Source organism: Manis pentadactyla, chromosome 14 (genome assembly GCF_030020395.1).
Source record: "Manis pentadactyla isolate mManPen7 chromosome 14, mManPen7.hap1, whole genome shotgun sequence".
NCBI classification, from domain to species: domain Eukaryota; kingdom Metazoa; phylum Chordata; class Mammalia; order Pholidota; family Manidae; genus Manis; species Manis pentadactyla.
Window position 1 is genome coordinate 30,142,590 of NC_080032.1, and position 14,967 is coordinate 30,157,556.

Below are 14,967 nucleotides of genomic sequence, written 5' to 3' on the forward strand. Positions count from 1 at the left end.
TTCAAGTATATTTCTGCCAATATAAAATCAGTCTTTTCAAATGAAAAATAGAATTTTGGAAAACTTGTATTTGCTGCTGTGAAGTTTGCAGCTTCCCAATACTTAAGATCAATGGCAATATTAATAGGTATGATTTTTCATATTGTAGAATGAAATATGTCAGCATCTGAAAGCTCTGCATAAGTCAGTGAAGCAGGATTTTCCAAATGACCAATGCATGATGTTGTATTAAGATATATGATACAATAGAAAAAGTTCCTTTGCAAGGTTCCAGATCGTACACTGCAGCTAAACTATCCCTTGTTTACCTTGCACTAAGAATATCCACAATAACCTGTTAAGTAACACCCTGTCCTTTTCCAGCCACCTATCCGTGTGAGGTCAGATTTTCTTTATATACTTCCACAGAAACAACATATATAACAGATTGAATACAGAAGCAAATAGGAAAACTCAGCTGTTTTCTATTAAGCCAGACATTTAAAAGATCCCCTACTCAGTAATTCAGAAGATAAATTTTCATTAAAATGTCACTTGTTAACATACTCAAACAGAAATCTTTCAGTAAAGTGTAAATTAGGACTTTTACCATTTCGGAAAAGCGGGAACCTTAGGACACTTAACTTTTAGCTCAATATTTACCATTCATGCTTTCAGGGTATTGCTGTTCATTACCGTGCGTTGGTTAACCAAGGCGGGCAAAGCCCAAGGACTTGGTGGCAGCGCCTGCGCGTCACGGCTGTGCTCAGCTCAGCCCCGCCCGAGCGGGAGGCGCTCCGCAGAGCCTTCTGGGAGTTGTAATTGTTCTGCTCTCGGGCCGCAGTAACGCATTTCCTGTGCGCTCCTAATAGCTGCCGTTGGCTGGATGCGGGCTGGGAGACCGTAGTTCTGCGTTTGGCATCGGTTACCTGTCACAGTTACCTGAGCTGGGGCGGGCGCCGCGAAGTCAACAGCGAGGACGGTACAGATCTGGCTGCTGATCAGGGAGGTGGAGACAGTCTTTCTTTATCCCTCTGCTGTCCATTCAGGAGTTAGAGCCACGCGCGCCGAATTCTCCACGTTTCAGGTGGCGGGACCATACGTAGGCTCGTCTGTCTCCTTACTGCCCAGACCCGGAACGGTGTCCTGACCCCATCGCGTGTATGTTGGTGGGAGACGGACGTGGGGAACCCCGTGGCTGCGTGAGGGAGAGCGTCTCGGCTGCGGGAAGGGAGGGTGCGGGGTCCTCGGGCTCTCCCTCTGTGGGGCCAGGAGGGTCTTCTCTGTTCACGGTTGGGAGCCGAGGGAAGACCGCTTACCTCACGGTTCTGTCTTCTCCAGCAGTCCTGCCACCCCCGGGGGGCGCTCAAAACTGACCGTGGGAATGGTCACCAGGGTTCGGACAGCTGCTATCTGGGTGAGTAGGGTTTTTTCTCTCCTGTTAAGTCGTCCCTGAATGCTGGCGTGTACACACATTCCATCTCTTCCACAGTCAGAGCTGGCGGTGAGCTCCCTCCCCACCTCTCTTCCAAGCCAGTAGTACCCCAGTAGCAGATATTAGATCCTTCAGGTATGCGTCTTTTCATCAGACTTTTAATTTGCTCCTTCCTTGTTTTATGCCAATTTTGTACCCCGAACTTTGAGTTAAACAAGAGGTAATCACCCCTTTTTTCAACACATTTACTCGTTTTCTATGTGTAAGGTCTTTGGGCCGCATTTGGGAAACTATTGTTTATTCACTTACCAACAGTTTCATTTCTTTTGTTTTCTGGACCCTGAAGCAGATTCTAATAGTGCAAAGATAAGTTGTATATGGTCCCTGCCTTGGAAGAGCAGTGGTTTTGTGGGATGGTGGACAAGAGAAGGTATAGGTGCAACGACAGTAGGCACTCTGAGGACAGACAACAAAGAATCAGTTTTGGAAGTAAGGACTCTTAAAGAAATTCTGCAGAGATTTTAATATGAGATGTTTACACTGAGGTTTGAAAGATAGATAAGGTGAACAAGAGACTGAAGTTCAGCCTAGGAATAGGAAGCAAGTTGCACATTTTGAGGAGCTTGAAATGGCCTAGTATGTTGGTGAACTTCGAACACTTTAGGGTTAGGGGTTTGTAGGTGGTGGTGGTGGTGGTGATGGTGGAGTGTATACTAAGAAATGAGGCCAGAGCCATGCTAGAGACCAGATTACAGAGGGATTTGAGAATCACATTAAAAATTTAGATTTTATCCTCTAGGGAAGAGAGACTTGTTGGAATGTTTCCCCAGAGGAATTTTGGTTGGAACAGTCTGCAGTAGGCAAGAGAAGTCAAGGGTTTCAGTAAGCTACTGGTTTTGAGGAAAGAGATGGTAAAGAGGCAGACGCAACTGGATTTGATAACTAGTTGGGTGCTGATGGTGAGGGAGCCAGAAGAGCCAGGGATGACTGCTGGAATTCTCTGTGGACCTGCATTGGGTACCATTCACTGAGTCAGGGAAGACTATCAGAGTTATTACTGGGGGTGTGGATATTTCTGTTTCATATGGTGCTAGCGGGTAAGTGGGTAGGCATGTGTCTCATGAGAAGGGTCTGGACTGGTTACACTGATTAGGTGTGGCCAAATTAGCTTAAGGAGAGTATACTGTGAGAAGAGGATGGAGGAGAGTGCTCAGGGAATTGACAAGGGAAGGCAGTGGAGAAGGGGCTGGAGATTGAGATGGAGCCCAGTAGAGATGAGAGAAAAAGATTTATGTTTCAAGTCGAAGGAAAAAAAGGCCCTCAGAAATGGTTGCCATGTGATATACCCAGGAAGATCAAGTAACATTAGGTTGTAAAAGTTTAAATTGGATTTAGTGGTAAGTGGTGGGTGTTGCTGGTAATATTTCCAGAGCAGAATGTGAGCACGTATGTGTGCTGGGCAGGAGAGGAAGGAAAAGGAGTGGAGTAGTGGGAACAGTGGTTGACTGTAGAAATGGGAATGAGGCAGTAGGACAGTGATGCAGGCTTAATCACGGTGCTCTGCTGTGACAGGAAGTGAGTGGGAGACTGAGGAAAATCTAAAGGTACCTTGGTACAAAATCCGTCAAAAAATCAATAGATATACTAGTTATAAATGTTGTGCCCTGTTCCCTTGAGTCCCCCATGTGGAGCCACAGTCACCAGGCTCAGTCGCGAGATGCAAGAGCAAAACAGGTCTTTATTGCTAGTTCGAACTAGGGTCTCAGTGGCCCATCAGAACACAGGACTCGGTCTGAGACTCTGAACAAAATTCCCTTTTTGCTTTTATACTTTTGGAACAGTTAGGGGCTTTCCAAGGGGGTGGTTTATTGTGACCTTAGCTGATTGGCTGAGGAGGGTCAGGGTCTTGTTGCACAGGTTGCTGGGCATGGTTTCCGTGGGAATGAGCATGGCTTGAGCGGGAAACTTCTTAAGGTGGAGGACACAGAACAAAATGGAAGCAGGGGTTATGTAGGGGACATAGTTATTCAGTATGGAGGGCACAAAATGGAGGCAGGGGTCCCACAATAAATAGTATCTATTTAGAAAAGATAGTGAAAGAAATTCTATCTACAATAACTGTAAAATAGGTAAAATTACTACAAACTAAGAAATGCAGAGGACTTATAGAAAGAAAGCTTTACCATTCAGTATTGCCAGTCAGCATTTATATAGTGGTTACTGTGTCCCAGCATCGGTCTAAGCACTTTACAAATGAAAATTTAATCCTCACTGAGACCTCATGAGGAAGGCATTCATGTTAGCCCTGCTTAAAGGTGATGAAAGTGCAACAAAAAGAAGTACAGTGACCTACCAAGATCACACCACATATGGGTAGCAGAAGACAGATTCCAAACTTGCTGTCAGACTGGTGGCTCTCAGTCTTAACAGAGTACAGACTCTCAGGTAAAGAACATCCTGATAGACACAAACCATACACTTTGTTTTTGAAACATTCACCCATTGTTTCACTGTCCACATACTTACGGAGCACCCACCATGTGTCAGGCCCCCTTCTAGGTCTTGGGCATGTCATAGTGACCAGGACTGACAAAATGCTTGCTTTTGGGTAGTTTGCATTCTTGTGAAGGGAGGCAGATGACAAGCAAATGAAGAATCTTATCGCAGGTAAAAAGAAAACATCAGAGTTGTGTTGTACGCAGTTAAAATTAGTTACTGTGAAAGATTGTATGTTTGAGAGAGGCTCCACTGAGGAGGTGATATTTAAGGCCAAGGTCTGAGTTACAAAAGCAGGCCAGCCTTGGGAAGAGCAGGTGGAAGAAAGTGCAGGGTGGAAACAGCCATTGCTATTTGTTGAGTTTGAATTCACAGCAAAGGGAGGTGAGGTTTGGAAGTGACATTTCACTGAGGCCTGTGAGTCACTAGGTCCCTGTTCTTCCCTGTGAGGGTGCTGGGCAGTTACTGGCAGGTTTTGTTTTATTTCACCTGCTTTTGTTGAACTACCTTTACTGTTGACACTCCCCTTAAATGTGTTGTTACAAAATCAGCTACATTGAATCTCCATTCCTAGGTGCTCAAAAAGATTTTCAAAAAGTAGCTCACATGCAGACTTGCAGACACTGAGAAGTGGCTCATGATTACCATGGGGGAGGGGTTGGAATGGGTTGGAGGAGAGGTGAGGGGGATAAAAAGGAACAAAAGTTCTCAATTGTAATATAAGTTGGTCATGGAGCTGGAAGTGCAGCATGGAGAATATAGCCAGTGATTCTGTAACATCCTCCTATGTTGTCAGATAGTAATTGCACTAGTGGGGGTGAGGATTTAATAATAGGGTAACTTGAACCACTGTGTTGTATACTTGAAACCAATATGAGATCATATAGAAACTATACTTCAAAAAAGGAAAGTAGCTTACATGCTTTTCTTCTCTGAGGTCCCAGTATTTCTTATATTTTAGCTTGATTACTTGGGTACTATATTGTCAGCTCTTTTGAGAAGAGTTAAAAAAATTCTATAACCGGCATCTTTGGTTGTTTTCAACACAAGGCTTTGTTCAAACACCCAAGGCAGCCATTCCTGGACATGCTGTCTCTTCAGAGTTCAAAGGGCATGTTCAGACCTCAGCTCTGTAGGTTATAGAGTAAGTTTCTTAATCTCTCCAAATCTGAATTTACTAACCACTGCCTAGGAGAGTTGTGAGGATTGAAGGAAACCAATCTCATCAGTGCTTGGTCTGTTACCTTGCACCAAAATAGAGTCGGTGGATCTTGATTGTAATGTTCTGTAATTTAAATTGCTGACCTAGACAGTGTTCATTCATTATCAAAATCCCCCCAACCTTATCATATATGTCACTCCATTTTTTCTACAAAAATTTTTATTATGAATATTTTCAAATACACACAAAAGTGAAGGGATATAAAATGAAATCTCATCTACTCACTACCCACTTTCAAAATTTATGAAAATTTTGCCACGTTTGATCTGTTTCCTTTCCTTTATTTTAACAGAAGCATTTTAAAGCAGATTCAGTCCTCATACCCTTTTACCCTGCACACCTCATTCATTGAGACTGGCATTTTCTTACATAACTACAATGCCACCATCTCACTTAACAAAATATTTCCTTTGTATCACCTATCCAATATACAAATTTCTGTTTTCTTTTTAAACACTGGCTAATTCAAATCAAAATTCCAGCAAGGTGCACATTTCTTATTGTTACATACTTGAAGTCTCTTTTAATCCAGATTAACCGAGAGTAACCCGTCCTTTCTGTTTTTCCCCAACTCATTTTCTAAAGATGCTGGGCCCTTTGTCCTATAGAATGTCCCACATTTTAGATTTATCTCTGTTTCCTTGTGGTAGCATTTAACTTGTTGCCCATCATCAGTATTTCCAGTAAACTAATTTAGCTTTAAGCTCCTTCATATTCATCTCCATTTTGGGCAAGAATACTTCATAATTCTTTTTTTTGTCACCTCAGGAAGCATATGTCCTGAGGTTGGCTCACTTTAGGTGCTGCAGAGAGTGATTGGCAGGTTCAGAGGGTAACATGGTAGAGTTGTAAAGTTTCCCATCAGCCTTTTCCAGCAGTTTCATCCATTGATGATCTCCCCCTCAGCCTATTATTTCATAAGCATTTACAAAGTGGTGCTTTTCTATTGCTATCATTGTTTTTAGCTGAGATTTTTTTTGTGAACAATTTATAGAATTTCCCTCTAGAATATGTCTTCATCAGCTAGAACTCTTTAGGTACCTGAAAGGATGGGGTGCCTTGGGTTTCTCAGGTTAACTCTGTATTGGTGAATTTAAAATAGAGCCGTGGGAATAAAGCCCAGGAAGGGAAAAGCAAGCGGTCAGTCAAGGGAGCAGTTATTTGGTCACCCAGGGCTTTCTAAAGGGGACTTCTTGGGCCTGGTAGCCTGGCTCTATACCTAGTTGTTTAGCTGTGGCCATCTAAGGACAGGAGGATCTAAGAAAAAACTGGCAAATAGTCCTTGTGTATCCAGGATGGAAGTCTTTGAAATGGATGCCTTGGCAATTCAAAGCTTATAATGTCAGGCACTTACATTACAGTTTTAAAAAAGCTGTCAGGTGTTTACACTATGAGAGGTCATCTGTGTAGTAGCATTTATCAGTACTTCATTCCTTTTCATGGCTGAATAACATGGCTTTGTATAGAAATACCACATTTTGTTTATCCATTCATCCATGGGTAGACATTTGAGTTGTCTCCACTCTTTGGTTATTATGAATAAGGCTGTTACAAACATTTGTGTATGAGTGTATGAACATATGCTTTTGATTCTCTTGGGCAGGTACGCAGGGATGGAATTGCTGGGTAACACAGTGATTCTGTGTTTGACATTTTCAGGAAATGCCAAATTGCTTCCAAAATCGTTGCTCCGTTTTACATTCCCAACAACAATGTGTAAGGGTTAAAAAACCTTACTCTTGCATCTTTTTGTCATATGCTAGATACCTTGGTTCCTAACAACAGTAACATAACTGTCATATCCTACACTATACATAAAATGGTTTTAAAATAACAGTATGTCACTATTAACAAGCATACCAAATGGTTCTGTGTATCTTCATAAATCATTTGATACAAACAACACAAGCTATTACCATGTCATTAAGGTCAGAAAAATTATTTGTGTAGTTATGTTTCCATTTTGATAAATAAATATATTTGTTTTGATATTTATTTTTACCTTTATGGGTTGCTCTCCCTCCTTTTTTGATCATGGAAAATATTTACATATTCAAAAGTAGAAAAATTGTGTAATGGTGCATTCAGACAAGCCTTGTGTTCATCCCTTCTGTCCTGTTTTTTTCCTCCCAAAGAGGTAACCATTTTTACAGTTTCTAGTTCATCTTCTCATTGATTTCTTTTGGAAATAGAAGCAAACACACATATACAACTGTGTGTCCTGACTTAGCAATGAGCCTTGTCAGGAAGCCTCTTTTTCTGCTTTTAGTCCTGTGTGTTGTAGGGCTTTACATGCCTCGCTAGTGTGTTTCTTGCACATTTACATATTGTATTTTGTTGTTAAAATTCCCTCGTCTGATCGAATAGCCTCTCCTCCCTTCCTTCTCCTTCTCATTCTCTCAGTGTTCCTGCTTGCTCTCTCCCTTGTTCCTTGCACTGCTCATCAATTTGATGTCTGTTTCCAGCAGCTTTCCCTCAGAGTAAAGGTCTGTGCTTCCGGAAGGACTATTTGCCAGTTTTTTCTTAGATCCTCCTGTCCTTAGATGGCCACAGTCCTGTTAGGTCACGTAGTGCCTTTAGGAATTTTTTTTTAGTCACTTCAGCTTTGAGCCTGTGAGGCCTCACTCAGATCCCATTCGGAGGAAGTGCTCTCTGGCTGGGGGCACATGTCTCCTGGTGACTGGAGAATTGCAGTGTGTAGCCTATCAGAATCTTCTCTCATTTCTCTCACTTCCTCTGCTGGAGTGGCCCATTGCCAGAGGTTTGTGAGGAGATCCTGTCATCTAGGTTTTGTCTGTCTGTTGTAGATGTCTTTGGGCTTTTTCTTTTACAACTTTGGTCGATGTCTTTTGTTTTCACTTGGAGTTTTGGGAGATTTAAAAACTAGACTGCTACTTTGATCTCAGCCTATTCTTCATGTTTCAACAACCACGAAAATTAAAACTCAGTGAGAGAGATTAAGTGAATTGTCTGTGGACATCTGTATAATGAGAGAAGAAGCTCTGAAATGTAAACTATTTTGTTGAAAATCTATTACTTATGTACACCTTGCCTAAAACAGTTGTCTACTCCTTAGCTTCTGGCATCATGTTAGGTAGGTTGGCTGCCCTAAGTTGTGTAAAAATTTCAGGGTCATTGTGCACTTTCAGGGTTCCTGGGGGCCTATGCAAAGCCTAGGTGGGAGACTGTCATCATACTGCTGGGGCCCCCATTTGCATTTTATCTTGCTTCTGCCCTCAGTGGAATTGACCACCCAGCCTGGCCTCAGGTGAGCATGTTCACCATTAAGAGAGACCAAGAGGGGCCAGAAGAAATACACCTGCTAAAGTGAGTTTGCTCTTGAGTCTACAGGTCCCACCTCTCCAAGAACCAGACAGCTCGTGCCACAGGATCAGGAAGCTGCAAGGTCAGGAATCCATCCTGGGTCAAGGGACTCTTGACCAGAGGAGGACCATTGGAGGACCCAGGCAGAGACCTAAAAGTCAGGTTCTAGAGTGGCTGTTTATTTCCCAGGAACAGCTGAAAACCACAAAGTCCCGAGTGAGTTGCTTATTTATTTTTCCCACTTCTTTTCTTTAGTAATTTTTGTTTGTTTGGTGGGAAGAGGGATGGGGTCAAAGGGTTAAGTTAATCATTCCTCAGTTCATGGCCTTTTATCATTACTGATTTGTGTAAGGTCCCTGTCCACCTTTACTGACATACTTCTTGATTTCCCCATATTTTATTTCCATCTCTTGAACCACCCCCCAAAGTTATTTTTTATGTGTGTTTACAAAGTGTGCATTATTATTGCTGTGTATGTATTTTTAATTTCTGTTAATGGTTTATGCACATATGGATCTTGCCATATTGCTTATATTTTTCATTAAGCACTTGGTTCCATTGTATCCTTTTTCTCAATTTGAATTTTTAAAAATGGGTTGTACTTTTGGTATTATATTGAAAATCTCATCACCCAAAGCAGAGTACACACATTTTTCCTTTATTTTTCTCTTGAACATCTTTTGAGCTTTCACATTTAAGTCCATGACCCATTTTTAGTTAATTTTTGTACATAGGGCACTGGATATGTGTCAAGGCTCATTTTTTGTGTCTATGGATGTGCAAGTGTTCCAGCATCATTTATGGAAAGATTACCTTTTCTCCATTGAAATGCCTTTGTGTCTTTTTTTTAAAAAAAAAAAAAGATGGTGTTTGGGCCTGTTTTTAGACTGTCCTGTGTGTTCCACTGATCTTTCTATCTGATCTTTCACAGCATCACACTACATTGATTTTATAGGAAGTCTTAAAATGGGCTAGTAGAGGTGCTCTACCTTTGTTCTTCAGAATTGTTTTGGCTATTTTGTTTCTTTGCCTTTCCATATTAATCATAGAAGAAAGAGCTGTGGACAGCTACAAAAAGCTCGCCAGGATTTTAATTAGAATTACAGTGATTCTGTGAATCAAATTGAACTTACATCTTAATACTAAGTTTTCCAATCCATGAACACAGTGTATCTTTCCATTTTTTAAAATATATTTGTGATTATTTTTTAAAACCATTATTTTATAATTTGGAGCATACAGATCCTGCACATATTTTGTTTTATCATCTTTGACATTTTTAAGTGAACAATTCACTGGTGTTACATACATTCCAATTGTGTGACCATCACCACCATGCATCTCCACAACTCTTTGCATCCTCTACAACTGAAACTCTATAATAACTCCCCATTCCCCCGTCCCCACAGCCCCTTGCAACCACCATTCTACTTTCTGTGTCTATGAATTTGACCACTCTAGATAGCACATATAAGTGGAATCATACAGTAGTAGTCTTATGTGACTGGCTTATTTCACTTGATTTTATGTCTACAAGGTTCATCCATATTGTAACACATTGCAGATTTTTCCTTCCTTTTTAAAGCTGAATAATATTCCATTGCTTGAATATCCATTAATTCAGTGATGGACACTTGAATTGCTTCCACCTTTTAGCAATTAGGAATAATGCTGCTATGAACATGGAGGTACAGATATCTCTTTTTTTTTTTTTTTTAAGTAATTATTTTTTATTGAAGGGTAGTTGACGCACAGTATTACATTACATTAGTTTCAAGTGTACAACACAGTGGTAGAACATTTATATACATAATTCTAGGTTCCAGCTATCACCCTACCAAGCTGTTACAATATCTTGACTATATTCCTTATGCTATACATTACATCCCGGTTACTTATTTATTTTACCATTGGAAGTCTGTCCTTTCTTTTTTTTTTTTTTTTTTTTTTTTTGTGAGGGCATCTCTCATATTTATTGATCAAATGGTTGCTAACGACAACAAAATTCTGTATAGGGGAGTCAATGCTCAATGCACAATCATTAATCCACCCCAAGCCCAATTTTTGTCAGTCTCCAATCTTCTGAGGCATAACAAACAAGTTCTTACATGTAGAACAAATTCTTACATAATGAATAAGTTACATAGTGAACAGTACAAGGGCAGTCATCACAGAAACTTTCGGTTTTGCTCATGCATTATGAACTCTAAACAGTCAGTTCAAATATGAATACTCATTTGGTTTTTATACTTGATTTATATGTGGATACCACATTTCTCTCTTTATTATTATTATTTTTAATAAAATGCTGAAGTGGTAGGCAGATACAAGATAAAGGTAGAAAACATAGTTTAGTGTTGTAAGAGCAAATGTAGATGATCAGGTGTGTGCCCGTAGACTATGTGTTAATCCAAGCCAGACCATGGCAACAAAACATCCACGTATGCAGAAGATTTCTCTCAGAACAGGGGGGGTGAGGTTCTAAGCCTCACCTCTGTTGATCCCCAATTTCTCACCTGATGGCCCCCCTGCGACTGTGCCTGTCTTAGGTTGTTCCTCCCTTGAGGAATCTTACCCGTCTCTGGCTAACCAGTCATCTTCCGGGGACATACAGGGAAATGTGAAGTTGGTAATTGAGAGGGAAGCCTTATTGTTTGAAAAGGTTAGCTTTTTACTTCTTTGCCTATTTATGCCCTGTGGCTTCTATGCCCAGCATTTGTCTTGAGGTATCTTTACCACTTGGAGGAGTTATGATACTTGGTAAATTTGATATGAGGCACGAATTCTATTTAAGGGTTGTAATTAGGAAGGAAGAAGAAAAGCTATAGAAGTAGCAGACGGAAGAAAACATGGGAAGATTGATTATTTCTTTGACATATCTTCTTGTAGAGTAACTTCAGCATATATAGGTTTTAAGCTACTACTTAAATTGCGCACACACATTAACATAATAGGAGTATAGTTACATAACCAAAGCATATCTGTAATTACCAGCCATCTCCAGTGAAACCAAGAAAACCATTAAGGCACCTTAGGCATTTGTGAAAACTTATCTATGATATGGTGGATATTGTCCAACTGAACTTGAACAGTCTGAGAGAAATCAGACAAATTAAAACAACCCATTCCTGGGGACTGTTCACATGCCATATGTTCTTTTAACAGTAAATAGTCTGTAGTTGTAAGAGTTTGGAGCGCTACAATTTGCACTTCTCCAAATTCTTGGTTGAGTTCCAGCAGTATAGATCCAGTCAAATTTGTTGTTTTACTGTATGCACAGGCCAGCTTAGATATCTCCTTCCTCATTCCCATGGCAAGTCCAGGAACTGGTGGGATGAGTGCATCTACAGCTGTAGCAGTGCGTGGATCTTTGTTGGGGTTTTTTGATGATCATCTTCTGGCATGAGTCTTCCAGAGAGTGCAGATGTTGGAAGTTCTTTTTCATATCGTATCTTAGTTCATTTTCGGGGTAGCCCAATTAGGCTTTGATCCTCTGTATAAACACAAACAGACCCTTTGCCTACACTTTTATATGCCCTTTATACCCTTGTGTAGAACTCGTTGGAGGTTACCACACAGGAACTGCCCTTTTTTTTTTTTTTTTTTTTTGCTATCACTAATCTACACTTATATGATGAATATTATGTTTACTAGGCTCTCCCCTATACCAGGTCTCCCCTATAAACCCCTTTACAGTCACTGTCCATCAGCATAGCAAAATGTTGTAGAATCACTACTTGCCTTCTCTGTGTTGTACAGCCCTCCCTTTTCTCCTACCCCCCCATGCATGTTAATCTTAATACCCCCCTACTTCTCCCCCCCTTATCCCTCCCTACCCACCCATCCTCCCCAGTCCCTTTCCCTTTGGTACCTGTTAGTCCATTCTTGAGTTCTGTGATTCTGCTGCTGTTTTGTTCCTTCAGTTTTTCCTTTGTTCTTATATTCCACAGATAAGTGAAATCATTTCGTATTTCTCTTTCTCCGCTTGGCTTGTTTCACTGAGCATAATACCCTCCAGCTCCATCCATGTTGCTGCAAATGATTGGATTTGCCCTTTTCTTATGGCTGAGTAGTATTCCATTGTGTATATGTACCACATCTTCTTTATCCATTCATCTATTGATGGACATTTAGGTTGCTTCCAATTCTTGGCTATTGTAAATAGTGCTGCAATAAACATAGGGGTGCATCTGTCTTTCTCAAACTTGATTGCTGCGTTCTTAGGGTAAATTCCTAGGAGTGCAATTCCTGGGTCAAATGGTAAGTCTGTTTTGAGCATTTTGATATACCTCCATACTGCTTTCCACAATGGTTGAACTAGTTTACATTCCCACCAGCAGTGTAGGAGGGTTCCCCTTTCTCCACAGCCTCGCCAACATTTGTTGTTGTTTGTCTTTTGGATGGCAGCCATCCTTACTGGTGTGAGGTGATACCTCATGGTAGTTTTAATTTGCATTTCTCTGATAATTAGCGATGTGGAGCATCTTTTCATGTGTCTGTTGGCCATCTGTATTTCTTTTTTGGAGAACTGTCTGTTCAGTTCCTCTGCCCATTTTTTAATTGGGTTATTTGTTTTTTGTTTGTTGAGGCGTGTGAGTTCCTTATATATTCTGGACGTCAAGCCTTTATCGGATGTGTCATTTTCAAATATATTCTCCCATACTGTAGGGATCCTTCTTGTTCTATTGATGGTGTCTTTTGCTGTACAGAAGCTTTTCAGCTTAATATAGTCCCACTTACTCATTTTTGCTGTTGTTTTCCTTGCCCGGGGAGATATGTTCAAGAAGAGGTCACTCATGTTTATGTCTAAGAGGTTTTTGCCTATGTTTTCTTCCAAGAGTTTAATGGTTTCATGGCTTACATTCAGGTCTTTGATCCATTTTGAGTTTACTTTTGTATATGGGGTTAGACAATGGTCCAGTTTCATTCTCCTACATGTAGCTGTCCAGTTTTGCCAGCACCACCTGTTGAAGAGACTGTCATTTCGCCATTGTATGTCCATGGCTCCTTTATCAAATATTAATTGACCATATATGTCTGGGTTAATGTCTGGAGTCTCTAGTCTGTTCCACTGGTCTGTGGCTCTGCTCTTGTGCCAGTACCAAATTGTCTTGATTACTATGGCTTTATAGTAGAGCTTGAAGTTGGGGAGTGAGATCCCCCCTACTTTATTCTTCTTTCTCAGGATTGCTTTGGCTATTCAGGGTCTTTGGTGTTTCCATATGAATTTTTGAATTATTTGTTCCAGTTCATTGAAGAATGTTGCTGGTAGTTTCATAGGGATTGCATCAAATCTGTATATTGCTTTGGGCAGGATGGCCATTTTAACGATATTAATTCTTCCTAGCCACGAGCATGGGATGAGTTTCCATCTGTTAGTGTCCCCTTTAATTTCTCTTAAGAGTGACTTGTAATTTTCAGAGTATAAGTCTTTCACTTCTTTGGTTAGGTTTATTCCTAGGTATTTTATTTTTTTTGATGCAATTGTGAATGGAGTTGTTTTCCTGATTTCTCTTTCTGTTGGTTCATTGTTAGTATATAGGAAAGCCACAGATTTCTGTGTGTTGATTTTGTATCCTGCAACTTTGCTGTATTCCGATATCAGTTCTAGTAGTTTTGGGGTGGAGTCTTTAGGGTTTTTTATGTACAGTATCATGTCATCTGCAAATAGTGACAGTTTAACTTCTTCTTTACCAATCTGGATTCCTTGTATTTCTTTATTTTGTCTGATTGCCGTGGCTAGGACCTCCAGTACTATGTTAAATAACAGTGGAGAGAGTGGGCATCCCTGTCTAGTTCCCGATCTCAGAGGAAATGCTTTCAGCTTCTCGCTGTTCAATATAATGTTGGCTGTGGGTTTATCATAGATGGCCTTTATTATGTTGAGGTACTTGCCCTCTATTCCCATGTTGCTGAGAGTTGTTATCATGAATGGATGTTGAACTTTGTCAAATGCTTTTTCAGCATCTATGGAGATGATCATGTGGTTTTTGTCTTTCTTTTTGTTGATGTGGTGGATGATGTTGATGGACTTTCGAATGTTGTACCATCCTTGCATCCCTGGGATGAATCCCACTTGGTCATGGTGTATGATCCTTTTGATGTATTTTTGAATTTGGTTTGCTAATATTTTGTTGAGTATTTTTGCATCTACGTTCATCAGGGATATTGGTCTGTAGTTTTCTTTTTTGGTGGGGTCTTTGCCTGGTTTTGGTATTAGGGTGATGTTAGCTTCATAGAATGAGTTTGGGAGTATCCCCTCCTCCTCTATTTTTTGGAAAACTTTAAGGAGAATGGGTATTATGTCTTCCCTGTATGTCTGATAAAATTCCGAGGTAAATCCATCTGGCCCGGGGGTTTTGTTCTTTGGTAGTTTTTTGATTACCGCTTCAATTTCGTTGCTGGTAATTGGTCTGTTTAGATTTTCTGTTTCTTCCTGGGTCAATCTTGGAAGGTTGTATTTTTCTAGGAAGTTGTCCATTTCTCCTAGGTTTCCCAGCTTGTTAGCATA

The 14,967-nt window shown here is 40.5% G+C and overlaps 1 protein-coding gene across 4 annotated transcripts in view; it reads left to right on the forward strand.

The window, feature by feature from the left end:
• The first annotated feature begins 613 nt into the window (after nt 1-613).
• The window catches only part of ZNF268 (zinc finger protein 268), a 38,868-nt gene continuing 24,514 nt past the window's right edge, over nt 614-14,967 (forward strand). Inside the window, exons 1-4 of one of the 4 annotated variants that reach the window (XM_036921720.2) lie at nt 614-961; nt 1,067-1,140; nt 1,321-1,396; nt 8,484-8,672. In XM_036921720.2, coding sequence (XP_036777615.2) covers nt 1,364-1,396; nt 8,484-8,672 — 222 coding nt within the window. In that variant the 5' untranslated portion in view covers nt 614-961; nt 1,067-1,140; nt 1,321-1,363. Of the gene's footprint in view, nt 1,141-1,320; nt 1,397-8,483; nt 8,673-14,967 lie in introns of all 4 variants that reach the window. The other 3 variants (XM_036921721.2, XM_036921718.2, XM_036921719.2) reach the window with 3 other exon arrangements.